Source organism: Xiphophorus couchianus, chromosome 12 (assembly GCF_001444195.1).
Source record: "Xiphophorus couchianus chromosome 12, X_couchianus-1.0, whole genome shotgun sequence".
NCBI lineage: Eukaryota > Metazoa > Chordata > Actinopteri > Cyprinodontiformes > Poeciliidae > Xiphophorus > Xiphophorus couchianus.
In genome coordinates this window covers 3700825-3716216 of record NC_040239.1, presented here as the reverse complement: position 1 = coordinate 3716216, position 15392 = coordinate 3700825, and the positions used below count along the sequence as shown (strand labels likewise).

Below are 15392 nucleotides of genomic sequence, written 5' to 3'. Positions count from 1 at the left end.
TGCAGTGAGAGAGGTTTGATGGACCAGGTCATGTTTGCACGTTTGCAGTTAACAATATTTCTAGTTTATTCTGCTCTCCATATTTGATTCAGATGAGATATTAGCTCAGTATTTCTCACCTGCTTGGCGATGGCTTTGCTGTCCAGTTTGTTGTAAACTTTCCTGATTTTAGCCACAGTTAGCGTCGAGACGGAGAGTCCATAGAGGCTGAAAGACACTTTCTCCTCTGGTATCAGAGCCACCGGAATGGCAGGCGCAACCTCCGTCTTTGTGTCTTTGCCTATAAAAGAATAAAAGTTGGTGAAAAGCAAAGAGAAAAACCACCTGTATGGGAGGAAAGATGGCAGAGTTAGAATAAAGGGCGATGTCACTGAGGGTTCGCTCACAGGGCAAGTAGACGGCCTGAAAGCTGCCCACATAGTTTGGTCCCAGTTCAAAGATGGCGGCCACGCTGGTGGCTGGTAAAACCTCCTCCAGGAAGTGGCTGGGACCCAGACGCCACACCAGGCTGGACAGCTGGCGCTGCGCGGGCGGCGTGCCGATGTACCCGTAAACGGTGCTCACCACAGGGGGGTTGGTGGAGCCCGAGCCGCCCGGAGTGCTGTGGATGTAGTGAATCTGAACCGTAGGAGAAACGGTGGTAAAAAAAATAAGAGACTTTAAAGAGGAGGAATTATGAGTTCAGTTTACACAGAAAGAGAGCAAAGGCTTTTTTGCCACACAGGCAGATGTTTTATTTATAGAAATGCTCTGAGAAATCAGCTGTTTGATTTTCAGACAAACCAGCAGGAAACAGAAAAATTCTAACTTTTTGCAGTCAGAAAATTAGAAATGCACTGATCCAATCCAATACTGAAAAATTCTGGATCAGGTATTATGACAATGCGCCCGATTCATGAGCGCAGATCTATTCAGTCTAATTCTATGCTTTGAGCGATGTCCTCCATTGCAAAAACACAAAATCTTACCAAGTATCTTTGCTCTAGTTTCTAAAACTAATATCTTAGTACACTTGAAATAACACAAAACTGACTTATAAATAACTTTTCAGCAAGATATAGGAGCTTGTTTTGAGTCAATAATTTGTTAATTTTGATGAAAAGGTATCAGTTCCCCTGGCAGATTATTTAACTTACAAGAGGACATTTAGCTCATGTTATAAGTGAAATAATCTGCCAAAGGCATAGGAAGATTTAAGGTGTGATGGTTTAAGGTTTAAAAAAGTTCAATCCAGTTTTTACATGTGGCAATAATGTATAATATATAATATAAACAATCAACGGCTCACGGCGGAAAAACTAGGAAAAATGCTGGGTTTTTTTACATCCTCTTATAGTTCAAAAATAAATTATAACCAGTAAAAATTGTTGTCCATATCTGCATATATAATGAAAAAACTAATCTTTCCTGTAACTCGTTAAATATTTAAACCAAAATAGTGGAAATCAACCATTATTTTTTACATACAATCTGTTCTTTTGACAAGGTAAAAAAATCTTTTTACCCAACCAACTTTTTAATGGAAATGCAGAACATGAGTTTAACCAATCTGAGCCACGTGAAGCGGATTGTCGTTTCCTGCATGTTGACCTCAGCAGGAAATGAAACCGCTGTTATCGGTGTTGCAGACAGGAAGCTGTGACTTGTGGTGTGGTGTTTAATCTCAGGGGTGAAATCTAAAGTCACCCCTGACCCCAGACCACATCACAGTCTGCTGACTGCTGCACAAAACGGCCAGCAGAAAAGCGTCCAAACAGAAAGGCGTCGGTATCGGCTAAAACTGGGGTTTTACAATGTTAGCTGAAAGGATTTTTGTTTAGTGACAGAAACTTTGTGTTCTGTCCAGAGAACGATCAAATAAATCCTGATTTATTACAAAGAACCTCTCATTCTTAAACTTTTTAATGTACAACTTTTTTACTGATCAGCTATCTTAATTGCAATAAAGTAACATCATCTGCAGAGAATAATCAATGAAAGAGTCTAAAATACCTCAAGCAGACTTTATTTCCATAAATTAGGGCAGAAGTGAAGGGAATCATCCTCCTGCATTAACTATATTTTAGTGCAGGGATTTTAATACATTAAAAATTCAAATGAAATTAATCACTTTTTTTTTCTTTTTTACATACAAAAGTTTCAGGAAGAGCAGAAGATGAAAGAAAACCCGAGTCAGTTGGTTGTTCAACAATAATTGAATCTATTTTTTTTAAATGTTATCTTCTGTAGAGTATTATATCCACACTACTTTATAATAATTCTGCACCTAAAAACTAAAACTTAACCAAATCATGAAAAAGCTAAACCTACTCATACGACTAATAAAATCTAGACTGAAAGTAAACAATATTTGACTAACAATAACTATTAGAAACTAGCAAACATAAATTAAATAGAACCAACTGAGTCAGATAAAATGTCACAACAAAATAAAACTACAATAAAACTAAAATGAAACCATTTAAAATTATTAGAACCCTGGTTTCTTCTAGGCACAATATGCAATAAATCAGTTATTCGCATGATAAATTAAAACAATCTCAATAAGTTCCATTGGCATGATTTACCATTTTGTCTTTTCTTTTATAATTCATTTTGTTTGTTTTTATTTCTTTTATTTTAAAATGTCCAGTTCTTGTGTTAAATGTTTATTAGAATTTAGAGAGTTTATTTATCTTTTAGAACATGTTCTTGCATTATTGCATTATGAAAATGGTCTCAAATCAACAGTATTATCGCTTATCACAATAACTTCTGGGATAATTTATCGTCCAGCAAAATTTGTTATTGTGAAAGGCTTAGTCTTAGATGTATGCAGAGAAATAATTTTCTCTGCATAGATCAATAAACCGTATAATCTCCATCTTTAGCATGGCAGTGTGTCTGTAACCGTTACCTTGACGGTGCTGATGAGCTGGCCGTCCAGGTACAGCGTGGCCGTGCTGTTTTTCAGCATGCCTTTGCTCATGACGAGCACCAGGTGGTGCCACTGGCCCTCGGCGATCAGCTCTCCACAGCGGAAACGGGCGCAGCACGGCAGGATCTCGTAGAAAGAGGCCTCTTCGCTCGTCTCGTCCGCTGCTTGGAGAGAGAAAGAGAGAGAAGCAGCATGAATGAGTCACAAAGCTCAGGTAGAAAGAAACAGCAAGACTGTACTGCAAAAACACAAAATCTTAACAAGTATTCTAGTGCAAACATCTTTTACTTGAAATAAGGCAAAACTGACTTATAACTAACTTTTCAGCAAGAACTAAGCAAAAATAATTCTTTAATATGGATGAAAAAGTTCTAGCTCCATTGGCAGATTATTTCACTTACAACTTGGCAAAAATGTCTTGTTATAAGTGAAATAACATCAATATTAATGACTTATTAACATTGTCAACAATATTATCGTTTATTGCAATAAACGATAATATTGTAAACAACAATAAATAAAACAACAAATAAAAAGAATTATAAATTCTCTGTAAACACAACTGTCCTTCAAAAAAAGGCTTGTTGAGACCAAAGCATCAGGTTGAAGACTTTTGTCATCCAGTTTTTGGAAGAAAGAGGAAAACAAGAAAAACAATAAATTGTGCGAATGGAAAATATTGAACTTATTTTAATTGATCATGTGATTAATTGATTTATTGCATATTGCAACAGGCCAATCATTTACAGGGACAAGGTCAATTAAAACATAACATTTTATGCTCCTCTGCTTCCTCCCAGTGGTAACATGAAACAGCCAATCAGAGCCAAGAGGTGGGTCTTAGCGTTGTCAATCGTGCTTGTTTATATGCCACCTACTGCTTTCTGCTATGCTACAGCTTCCAGCCTGTTGTGAATGCTAGGGCTAGTTAGCATAGATACCAATGACAGCAGATAAACTGTTTTTCTTTAACAATAAGTTGAGGTGAGTACATGAGGTTGATTGAGAGTCCTGGTTCTGATTGGTTGTTTTTAACCGGAACATTTCAAACATCCATCCATCCATGTGTTTGGGTAATATGTAAGACACAATGCAGGGTTCCTGCTGCTCTCACAGTATGTCTGCAGCAGCTCTTCCTTGGTGGAGACGGTGAGCGAGCGGTCCTTGGCGGACAGAACCACGGCCAGGCAAACGAAGTGCTGCTCCGAGGAGGTGGCCCGCCGCACCACCGTCAGCAGCCGCACCTGGTGGGCCTGGGGGACCGCGCTGAACCGCTCCACGCAAAACCAGGTGGAGTAGCTGAGGCCGGACGGCGGGGGAAACAGGCGCTCACCTGGAGGAGGAGGAAAGAACCGCGTGAGGAAAAATAAACAAACAAAAACGACTATGTTGTCATGGTAACAGGCACAGCTATGAACTTCTTCCAGATTTCTTTTTAAACTGCCCGTATTTACTATTTTCTCACATTTGTTCAATGAAAGTATCGATAAATGTGGATTCATTAGAAAATATTTAGTTTTAAATGTCACAATTTCACAATTTTATTTAATTCATCAAACAATCCATCTGTGTCTTAGTCATAAAAATCATTAGAACACCTGATTAAACATTTAGCCAATATTACCCCAAATTATCATTAATAATTTTTATCTACTTGTAGTACAATATTTTATCTTCACATACGTATTGATGCCACAAATAACATTTTGAAGCCACGTTTGCTTGCTTGAAAAAAGTGTATTTATTTTATGCATATAAATTTTGTAAGTTGGTAAAACGTGGATGTTAAGAGGAGCAGGATTTATTTCTGAATCCATTTCTAGATGACATCATTCACAGGTCTGGGAAGGGGTCGGTCACTGACAGAGAAGAGATGGATTTGGGGAAGCTAAAAGGAGGGAATAAAAAAGAGAGAGAGACTGGACATCGGGATAAGAAATGAAAAAGAAATGAAGAGAGAAGAATTTGAGCGACAGAGAAACACGAGGAAGGAAAAGAGCAAAGTCTATAAATAGAGCAGGACGCTGGGTGGAAAGAGGAAACTAGTGGAGAGGGAAAACGTAATGTAAGAGAGGACGAAGAGTCTCTGTGTTTCATAAATATTTAAGAAGGACATCTAATAGAAATCCATCCATAACGTCACAGATTATATCCATCAAAATGAGCACCAACTATTCCTTTTCTGTTTTATATGGTATATTACTCACCTCAAAGATTAATTATTAAGAGAAACTGCACTGACAACTAATTAAATCTGCTGCCTCAAGGCACAACTTTTAAACACAAGGAATTAACATTATTTTACATTAAAACTAAAAAAAACTTAAAAACCTGAAAACCCACATTTCCTTTTTTGCAACTTGCTCACGCATCAATGCAAGAAAGAAGAATTTGCTGCTTAGTGGAAAAGATGGACGCAGAAAATGCTGAGTCACTGGTAGCTACAGTATTTGATGTCACTCTGATCTATGGAAGCCCAAAGAATGCAATGGTGGAAAATAAATCCTGGTTTCACAAAAATCTAATCTTTAAAAACTAAAAATTCAATTAATTGATTAAATCAAAAATCGTTTTATTGCCTAGCACTATGTCACATATTCATTGGTTTGTCTGCAACTCCAGTCCTGTTACTTTTGGACCCATCTCTGCTCCAACACACCTGAATCAGGAAACTGGACAATATCAAACCTATTTATTTTTTTTTTTTATTAATCTTTTATTTAATCAGGTAAACCCCGTTGAGATCTAGATCTCATTTTCAAGAGGGACCTGGGCAAAAAATGTGCAATATCAAGATATAAAGCGTTTTATATCAGCTGATATTGAAGATTATTGATTTGTTTTTTTTTATAAAAAAATATCAGAAATACTGCTGAACTGGTATCATGATCTTTCCTCTCATCCACATTTTTTCACTTCACGTCGTTATTTCTTATTTTTAAGCAGTTATGAAGCAAAGTGGTGAAACCTGAAACTGTTGCTGTGCCAGTTACTCAGCAGATCGTTGCTAGGCAACTGAAGTATGGGGGACCCGGGGGTGGGGGGGGGTGGGGGGAGAGACTTCAAACTACTTGCTATCCAGCAGGTTGTTGCTAGGTAACCAAAGAGTGAGTGAGTCAGTTGATTTCACCTACCTAACTTAGCTCGCTGAGAGGATGAGCAGTCAGTGCCTTTCCTCTGCCTACATCTCCCAGAATGCTGTGCATTTCTGAATCAGAGTTTGTTGAATATTCTATACATTGAATATTTAATATTTTATCAGATATATTGCAAATAACCCCAAATTGAGTTCTTTATTTGTGTCCCTCTCTAACATGTATCACCCTTACTTTGCTTTATCTGTTGTGTCTACGATTAACTTCCTGTTTGGGCGTGCCGTGGTGGCGTAGGGGACAGTGCGACCCATGTTTGGAGGCCTTGAGTCCTCGACGCGGCCATCACGGGTTCGACTCCCGGACATGACGATATTTCCCGCATGTCTTCCCCCCTCTCTTTCCCCCTTTACTGTCAGACTACTTTCATATAAGGGACACTAGAGCCCACAAAAGACCCCCTGGAGGGGTAAAAAAAAAATTTCTGTTTTAGGTTTGATGCCTTTATTTTGATAGGACAACTTTTGTTTTATGTATTATTTGAATGGCAGCTTAATGACAACAAAAAACCGAAGACAAGTTCTAACAGAGTTGATCAAATGAATCTTGTTTTTATTATCTATTGATATTGATCATGTGTCTATCATGATATGTTCTGTTATTGATTTACTGTCCAGCCCCAGACGCCTGAATTTCATTCTCAGCATTGTCAGCAATTTTTACAAAGACGAGCGAGTATGAAGCGGCCATCTTACCAGTCCCCATGCCGCTGAGAACGGCTCCATCGTTGACCCCGGACGCGGTGGCGTTGCTGGTGGGGGCGTTGTGGGGCGCCAGGCTGGGCAGAAACAGACACCTGCAGAGGAAAGATTGATGAGCTGTCTGTCTCAGGATGCAGCTGTAGCACATGCTAAACACACGCTGTCAGCTTAAACACGGAGGAGCTGCAGAGGAGATTTACAGCGTGCTTACAGATGCTGCTGCAAGAAAAACTGCGTAAAACTTAAAAACAAGAGGATAATTTATGTGCTTTCCAACAGAAAAGCTTTGAAGTATCATATAGAAACTCAAACAACCTAAAAGTATTTACTCTGACGAATGTGCTTATTGCGGAGGTGAAGGTTCATAGGGTTTCCCCACAGTGAAATTCCAGCACTTTTTAAGGATTTTCAAGGTAAGTTTTCAAACTTTGGAGATAGAGACAATACAAATAAACTCAATATTATAACCTAATTTACTACAGTTTTTATTACAGAAGGGATGAGGGAAGCAAAATTGTAACATTTTATGTTTTGAAACATCTCTCCCACTTTATTCACCTGACTGGTCCAAGAAAATAAAAATGTAACATAAAAATCTAAAAAATAAAAGAGTGTTTAAAGCAGCAGTGTGTAACTTTCATAAAAAATATATATATATTTTTTACTTATTTTAAAAGTATTTTTCTTTTTTCCCCACTGTGTGAAGAAATGCATCATCTGTCTCTGTCAAGACAAATGATCAGTGGGGAAAAAAATGTAAAAAAATTTAGTTTTTCTGCTTTTTCCCAGTGCTAACTAGAAACAACCAACCAGAGTGAGGAGGCGGGTCTTAGCGCTGTCAATTGTGTTCTTATATGCGCTACCAATTGCTCCCTGCTATGCTACACCTTCTTCCCAATAGCATAGTAAATTGTGGATGTAACATTTTCTCCAGAACTGAACACACTTCATGTGGGATTTATATTTTTCTTAAATGGGTTTGAAGCAACTTAATTTAATTTAATCAGGAACAAAACAAGCAGCCATGATGGCAGCTGCTGACAGTAAAACATCTAACAATAAGCCATAGTGTCTCGTTTCAAGAAAACTTGTCATTTCAGCATTACTAAATAAGAAGGAAGGAAGGAAGATAGGAAGAAAGCTCCGTCTTTTTCCCTCTCAGTTCTATTTATTAAATTGTTTTTCTGGTTCTTAGAATGATCCAGAACTCCCAGTTTAGATTTTGTACTGGTACCATTGTATCTCTAATGAGACCCTCTCTGAGCCCATTACTGTCTCTCTCTTTCACTCGTTTTTCCTCCTGGATAGGAGGGTCAAAGGTCGCGGCTGGCTACCTGACCGCATCCACACCGCTGCCAATTTTTAGTTTTAACAATTCCTTGTTGTGACTTTTTTTCAGGACCTTTTCCAAGGTCGTGTGTAGCGCCTGTTCGCATGTCAAGCTAACGAGCGTTCCAGCAGACTTCCTCACCGACATTATGCAAAAAAGAAAAAAGAAGACATAAATAAATAAAAATCTTCAAAAAGAAAAGTCTTCCTCCCTCCACAGCGATACCATCTTCCTCGCCTGGCTGGATGAGTGTGTATTCATGTGTGTGTGTGTGTGCGTGTGATTCCTAACAGCGGCAGCAGCATCAATATTTCATGTTGACAGATGGAAGGGGGAGGAGGGGCTGTGAGTGGGTTTCCTCCTGAGTTTTCGCTGAAAGTGGGCCACCGCCTCGCCGCCGCCTCACCGCTGCGTTTTCAGAAGAAACTCCATGTTCTATTTCCATTTTGTTTCCGCGAGTAAAAAAGGAAAGACAGTGAGGAAAGGCGAATTGCGGCGGTGTGCGATTGCTGCAGGGTTTCCGGAAATCTAAGCTGCAGTTTGATCTGGATTATCTGCAGGAGCGCTGACACCAAATAAAAAAAAAGAAGAAGAAAAAGCTAATTAACGGTGTGAACATGACACGGCCTTTTCATCAAGTCTGTTTCATGTTGTTCAGCCAAACTTTACAAACGGTTCCAGGAATGTAAAGTGATTTTTATATGAACGAGTTTTAATCTGCTGCAGCTTGTGTTGGCTTCACCAACTGCATTTTGTTTTTCAGTCCAATCAGTGCTGCAACCTCAAATTACCCATTTCTACTGAAATTAGGGCATTTTATTTTTGTTTATGAAGTGGATGGACATTCTCATAAAACAATATAATTTTTATAAGTTATAGTTTATTTTTAATATTGGGACAATATGTATTTGTCAACATTGACAGGTAAATACAAGATATTATAGTCAGGTGGATAATTTTTATCTCTAGTCCCAATGGCAGGTTGATGTTAAATCATAATAATTTTACATAATATGAGTAGAAATTTATTGAAACGTTTAAAGAATTAGTGGAAATGTACTGAAATTATGGTTAATACTTACTGTAAATTGGCTGAATAAAGTAAAAAAGCAGATCTCTATAAAGTCAAAAAATAATAATTTAAACATGTAACTAAATTAGTACATTTAAAAAATTAGTAAAAATTACAGCTAAAATGTAATGTATTAAAAAACTGATTTATATAAAATAAAAAAATAGTTTTTTAGCCCTAAATTCAGTAAAACTTTACAGAAATGTACCTAATTTCAGTAAACACAATGAAATTAGCATAATAAAACTGTTTTTAAAAATATACTGAAATTAGGGCTAAAAGTAACACAAATAGATTGAACACAGTAAAAAAGCTTTTGCAAACACTTACAAAAAGTAAGTGTTTTTTAAATGCCCTAATTTGAGTAACAATTTACTGAAGTTTACCCAATTTCAGTAGAAATGTATTGACTTTTGCCTAATTTCAATAAAAAAAATACTGAAATTAATGAACCTTTTAAATCAAAAGTTAAATAAAAGGCTAATTGATTTTAAAAAGTAAGTTGACTGATTTAAATTGTAAATTGATTCAGTAAAATAAAACAATCTGACTTATATGAAATCAAAAAATGGTTCTCAAATCTCTGCCACCCCTTTATGGATTCAATGTTGTGTGTGGATTTGTCAGCTATGTCTGCACAAATGTGGAAGCAAATTGCCAAGGTCATTTTCCAAAGAACATGTTTTCTGCTAACAATCGCCGCGGGGAGTTTGTGGGGGTATGAAGGTGCGTTCTGTCAGCAGCGCGGAGCAGCAAAAGGTAGCCGGCACGACATAAAAGGCGGAAAATAAGCCTATTTGTATGCGGAGCGCCACAACTGCAGGCGGATAGCAGCCTCCTGCTGAGACAGCTGCAGGTGCTGCGAAGAGGAAGGGAAAAAACACCGACATGTTTCACCGGGGGGAGAAAAAACGCGGCGCCCCGAGGCGCGTGTCACCGGTGAGGAAAACTGATCCATAAAGAGATTCACAACAAGAACGGACAACATCTGGTGCACCTTAAAAAAAAACCCACACACATCATGGGTTCTGAGGAGAACCGCAGATATTTCCAAATAAAATCTGATTAACAGAGAATGAAACCTACTTTGGTGATACGTTAAAATTACTTTGGGAAATTTAGTTTGAGTTGTTTATATTGCATAGAAAGCACTGATATAGAAGAAGCAAAGCCAAAATAAATCTACTTTCTGTTTTATTTCTTTAAAATTTACCCTGAAACTGGAGAAAATACAGTCATACAACGTTTTAGTTTTATTCAAAGACAATTTTGTTTACAGAGACTACATAATTGTTTATTTATATTCATTATAATTTAAAGTGCATTATTAAACCATTACCATTATATCATATGAAAATGGTCTCAAAACAACAATAATACAGTTTATCGTGATAACTTCTGGGAAAATTTATCGTCTAGTATATAAGTATTATTGTGACAGGTCTAGTTATAGACAATACTGGTATTTATTCTACAAAGTCATGAGGAAAAAAAACATTTTAGCAATAACTCATAATTATTTTCACATTTTGTCACTTAATAAATTTGAACCAGCTAAAGCTAAAATGAAAAATATCACTTGCGTAGTTTTGTCTAAGATATATTTAGACAGAGGTGTTTTTAACATAAATGCATATATATATATACACATATACTGTATATTCAGTTCAGTTCAGTTTTGGCTTAATTACTACTCTGAATAACGATTATTTCAATAATCTCTTAATCATGATTAATGGATTCAGCTCTATTTCTGAGGACTTTTTTCTACTCGCCACTCTTTCAAAAAGGCCAGATTTTTAAAGTTAAGCACCGATTTGTGTTGGTCTAAAACATTAAATATTAAAACTTGTGAAAACTTCAAGTTTAGAAAAAATAAGGCGAAGATAACATTAAAGTTTTGCTGTTTTCTGCAGCTCCAAAAACCTGCAAAAAACCTGATATATTACTATTATTACTTAATTAAGAAAGAAGAGAACCAGGTAAAAATCTTGCAGACTAACCCAAATCCCTCCAGCGACGTGTCAAACTCCACGAACGCCGGCGTGACGGCCGACCCGTGCAGGCGGATGTCGTGGGGCGTCGTCATGGAGACCAGGCACTTGACTCGGGTGAGGGGCACGGTGCTGTCCTCGGCGGAGCGCACCAGGCTGCGGCTGATGCGGTACTGGCCGTTGTCCTCAGCCGGCGTGGTGAAGACGCTGTCGGGGCCAAAGCCCTCCATGGACATGGTCATGCTGTCTGGAACGACACAAAGTAAATGTCCAATTCAGGCGAAACAACCAGCAGAGCCAAGGTGACGATCCAACAACACGGTTAGGAGATTATCGGGATTACACTTCAACATCGCCTAACAATGGAACAGTAGCTCTGAAACATGTTAATGTCTGGGCGATCTTTCTGACATTGAAAACCGTTAACACTAGCATCATGTGCCATTTCATTGCAGAATCAAAAAATGTTATATATCAAATATGCCTTAAAAGATATTTTGAAATTGAAATTGGGCCTCTGTCTCTTTAAAAACTGTCAGTTACAAAGTGTGACATCATATTATAGCTATGAGTTGAAAATTATTGGAGTAAAAGTTGTTAATGGAGAAGTCAGTCATGACGTATAAGCAGATGTTGCTCATTCATAAACTTTAATCAAGAGGCTGAGTGAAGAAATACAGCTGAAAGCAGTGGAGATTTCAGGGTATAAAACATCCAGAAAACACTGAACTCTGCTTATTTTTCAAAACCCAACAACAGACGACAGATTTTAACGCCAGGTGTGAATATAACTACTTAAAAGCTGTCCACCTGTGACTAAATCAGGCAGGACGCATGTTAATGTCAGCTCTGAATGGCTCCACAGGGAACTGTAAACTAGCAGCCCTAAATCATCCGTGGATGTTTACTGTCCCAAAGGGGCCAGAACAGGCTCCTGCACAAAGGTTTAATATTTCACCTTATACTGGCAACAAAATCCATTATTTATTAAGCATCAGCAGTTGTGACAAGGACAGAATAAAACTAGAGAAGACTTATAGGAGCTAATAAACCAGACAACAAGGCGTGCTCAACCACAGGCTGTTTGCATGCAGCAGTAATTAGTAGGGACTTAATATCCATTATCAGCTGGGAGGAGACACAATAAGCAATTAGGACCTGCTGAGGAGCCCAGAAAATTACAAACACTACCAGCTGTTGGCAGGAAACAACCCGAAGCCGTCGCATCAGAGTCATGCAGCTTTTTATTTAAACGGAGAGATTATTCACCGGCTTAATGAGCAGCGCAAGAAGGATTTCTACCAGGCTGGCCGCAAAAAAACATAAAATATTTAACATACTCATTTAATTTGAATGTGGCAAGACACAAAAATGCAAAATTAAAATTATTACTCAACCAAATTCTAAATAGTGTCAATATTGGAACTAATTTCAGGTTTTCTTTCAGTGTATTTTCAGCCTGGCGGGCCATCAGGCTTTACTTCAAATTTCCTGTCGGGGCGTGCTGTGGTGGCGCAGGGGGTTAGCACGCCCCACGTTTGGAGGCCGTAGTCCTCGACGCGGACGTCGCGGGTTCGACTCCCGGTCCCGATGACCTTTGCCGCATGTCTTCCCCCTCTCCTCACCCTCCTTCCTGTCTGCCTACTGTCGAAAAAATACGAGCCACTAGCGCCGCAAAAACTCTTCGGAAAAAAAAAAAGAAAAAAAAAAAGAACAATTTCCTGTCAATTTTAAGCATTTACGATTATTTATTTGAAGGGGTGTGCATAACACTGACATAACAACCTGTCATGAAGTGTCATTCGGTAAATAATGACACTTTTAATGCAGCTACACATTAAAAGTGGCATTATTTACAACTTTTAATGCAAAGTTGCATTAATAGTGTGCGTTTTAATGCAAAATTTGTTGACACTTTAAATGTAAAGTTGCATTAAGTGTCATTAATTACAACTTTTAATGCAAAGTAATTTGATAGTCAACTATAAGCTCGGAAAATAAGCATTTTTCAAAACGCATTCAGTGTGTGACTCTAAAGTTTGCATAACCTTCTGGTCTATTGCCGTTTGCAGAATTAATGTGATTATTAATATCAGAGAAGAAGAAAATAAAAAGTACTTCTCATGTCTGCGTCGTAGCCGAGGGAGCTGGGCTTGTGGACCCGGTACTGCTTCAGGAGCTTCTTGTCCCAGGCGCCGCAGTTCAGAGGGTTTCCCAGACGTAAAAATTCCCTGCCGGAGAAATTTACCAGAACGTCAGAACAAACAACAACCAGAAAACAACGAGAAATACAAGAACTCTGCTAATTCTTTCTATTTTTGACATGTTTTTTTATTGTTACTGCATTTCTTCTTTTAAGTAACCTCTATTATATATATATATATATTAGATACAATACAGAGGTCTGTATATAAAATGTATTACACCTGGTCAAGAACTGCCGTTGAGTTTTTAAAAATATATATATATAAAAGACAAACTAACTTATATTCTTTCAGCAAATTATCTTTTTAGAGATGATCAAAGGCAGGTGTTACCTATTATCATAAAGAATGCAGCAATCCCCTTTTTTCACATCCAATACAGAAATCTAAGCCTTAGTAATGGCTGAAACCCAGAAAAACTGAGCAGGATAGACTTCAACGTCAACACAATCAATAAATGGACTGAATTACAAATATATTTGATAATTCTGCACCAGTACAGCAAACACAACACTCTTAACATCTAAGCAAGTCAATGGCACCCAGGTTTTGTGGTTTTAATCACTATAACAAGCAGGTCCTATTTATTACAATTAAGCCCTGAAGCAATAGAGTCAAATCAGAAGATAATCTTCAAACTACTACAGCAACATCTTTGTGTAACGGCAGTTTAAGACAAAACTGACACTTGACACTTGGATGCCTGCTGGCATCCACTCGACTGTCAAAGCGTCGAGTTCGTGACACAAACAAACTCGACCAGAAGATATCAGACAGGGAGACAGACTGGCAACAGAAACAAGTTAAAGAAAGAAAAACAGAGACAGTGAGAGAAAAGAGGGTAGCAGATATGTTTATTCCCACTCAGCATAATTAAAGCTGGAGAGACCGAGCAGAACGGCCATATTTACATATAAAAACAACCGACCTCGTGCTCATGAAATAACTTCCCATCATCCCTGAGCCATGACCGCCCATTTTATTTAACCAGTCAAGCAGGAAATGAGAGTCATATCTAACCCTCATCATCATCAAATCTGGCAGCGCAGACATAACCTGTCATGCCTTCTGATTCCAGCAGACGTCTTCTTACAATATTTTCATAAAAATACAGCAATGAATTTATTCATGAAGAATAGTAAATTCAATTAGATCCAATATTGCATTTCTTTATCTCTGTGAAAAAAGTCAGAACAAAACTTCAATTATTAGAGCTAGAAACAAGTGATCAGGCCTGAAATCTGGGTGTTGTGAAGGACCTGAACCTTCAGAGCCACATAAAGACAGTTACAAAGTTCCTGAAGAACATTTCCAGGATTATAGGACTAATGTCTCAGCAAGATCTAGAGAATCTCATGTGTTTAGTCCTTAGTCGCATTGATTACTGCAACACTGTCTTCAAAGGTCTGACTAAAAACTCAATCACATCCAGAACGCTGCTGCTGGTGTTCTGACTAAAACCAGGAAGATAGAGCACATCACCCAGTTCTAACGTCCTTCCACTGGCTCCCTGTAGCTCACAGAATAGACTTTAAAATAATGTTGTTAGTTTATAAATCACTGCACGGCTTAAATATCTGCTGTTGTCATAGCAACCTTCCAGACCTCTCAGGTCTACTGGTTCTGGTTCTGCTCTGCCTCCCCAGAACCAGAACCAAACGTGGAGAAGCAGCATTTAGCTTCACAAATCTGGAACAAACTTATAGACTTCCAGAGTTTCTTTTTAAACATTATCAATGGAACATTGATTAAAGGGGCAGTATTACATATTTTACAGCCACATAGAAACATTTGATAGCACAGTTACTACGTTACTGTTAGTTGTCCTTCAACAGTGTTTTTACCAGAGTCGCACTGAGAAGCAGCTCCTATAATGAGCTCAGCTGCTGCACAGTTCTACCAGGTGTTTGCTAATTGCTGCTTGCTAGTCTGAAGGAGGGGAAGAGGTTCATCTCTGAAGGCAGATACTGTCCCTTTAATATATTTGATGTGTATTTGCTAAATTATTTTTCTGATGTAATT

General features: G+C 38.0%; 1 protein-coding gene across 6 annotated transcripts in view; it reads right to left on the bottom strand.

Moving 5' to 3' along the window:
- Positions 1 to 15392, bottom strand: part of wdfy3 (WD repeat and FYVE domain containing 3) — a 97916-nt gene that overhangs the window by 39193 nt on the left and 43331 nt on the right. For 5 of the 6 annotated variants that reach the window (XM_028033766.1, XM_028033761.1, XM_028033763.1 and 2 more), the window contains 7 exons: positions 13285 to 13397; positions 11176 to 11413; positions 6765 to 6865; positions 4032 to 4250; positions 2897 to 3081; positions 387 to 618; positions 120 to 280 (listed from right to left, as the gene is read on the bottom strand). In XM_028033766.1, coding sequence (XP_027889567.1) covers positions 120 to 280; positions 387 to 618; positions 2897 to 3081; positions 4032 to 4250; positions 6765 to 6865; positions 11176 to 11413; positions 13285 to 13397 — 1249 coding nt within the window. The remainder of the gene's footprint in view (positions 1 to 119; positions 281 to 386; positions 619 to 2896; positions 3082 to 4031; positions 4251 to 6764; positions 6866 to 11175; positions 11414 to 13284; positions 13398 to 15392) is intronic. The other variant, XM_028033762.1, reaches the window with a different exon arrangement.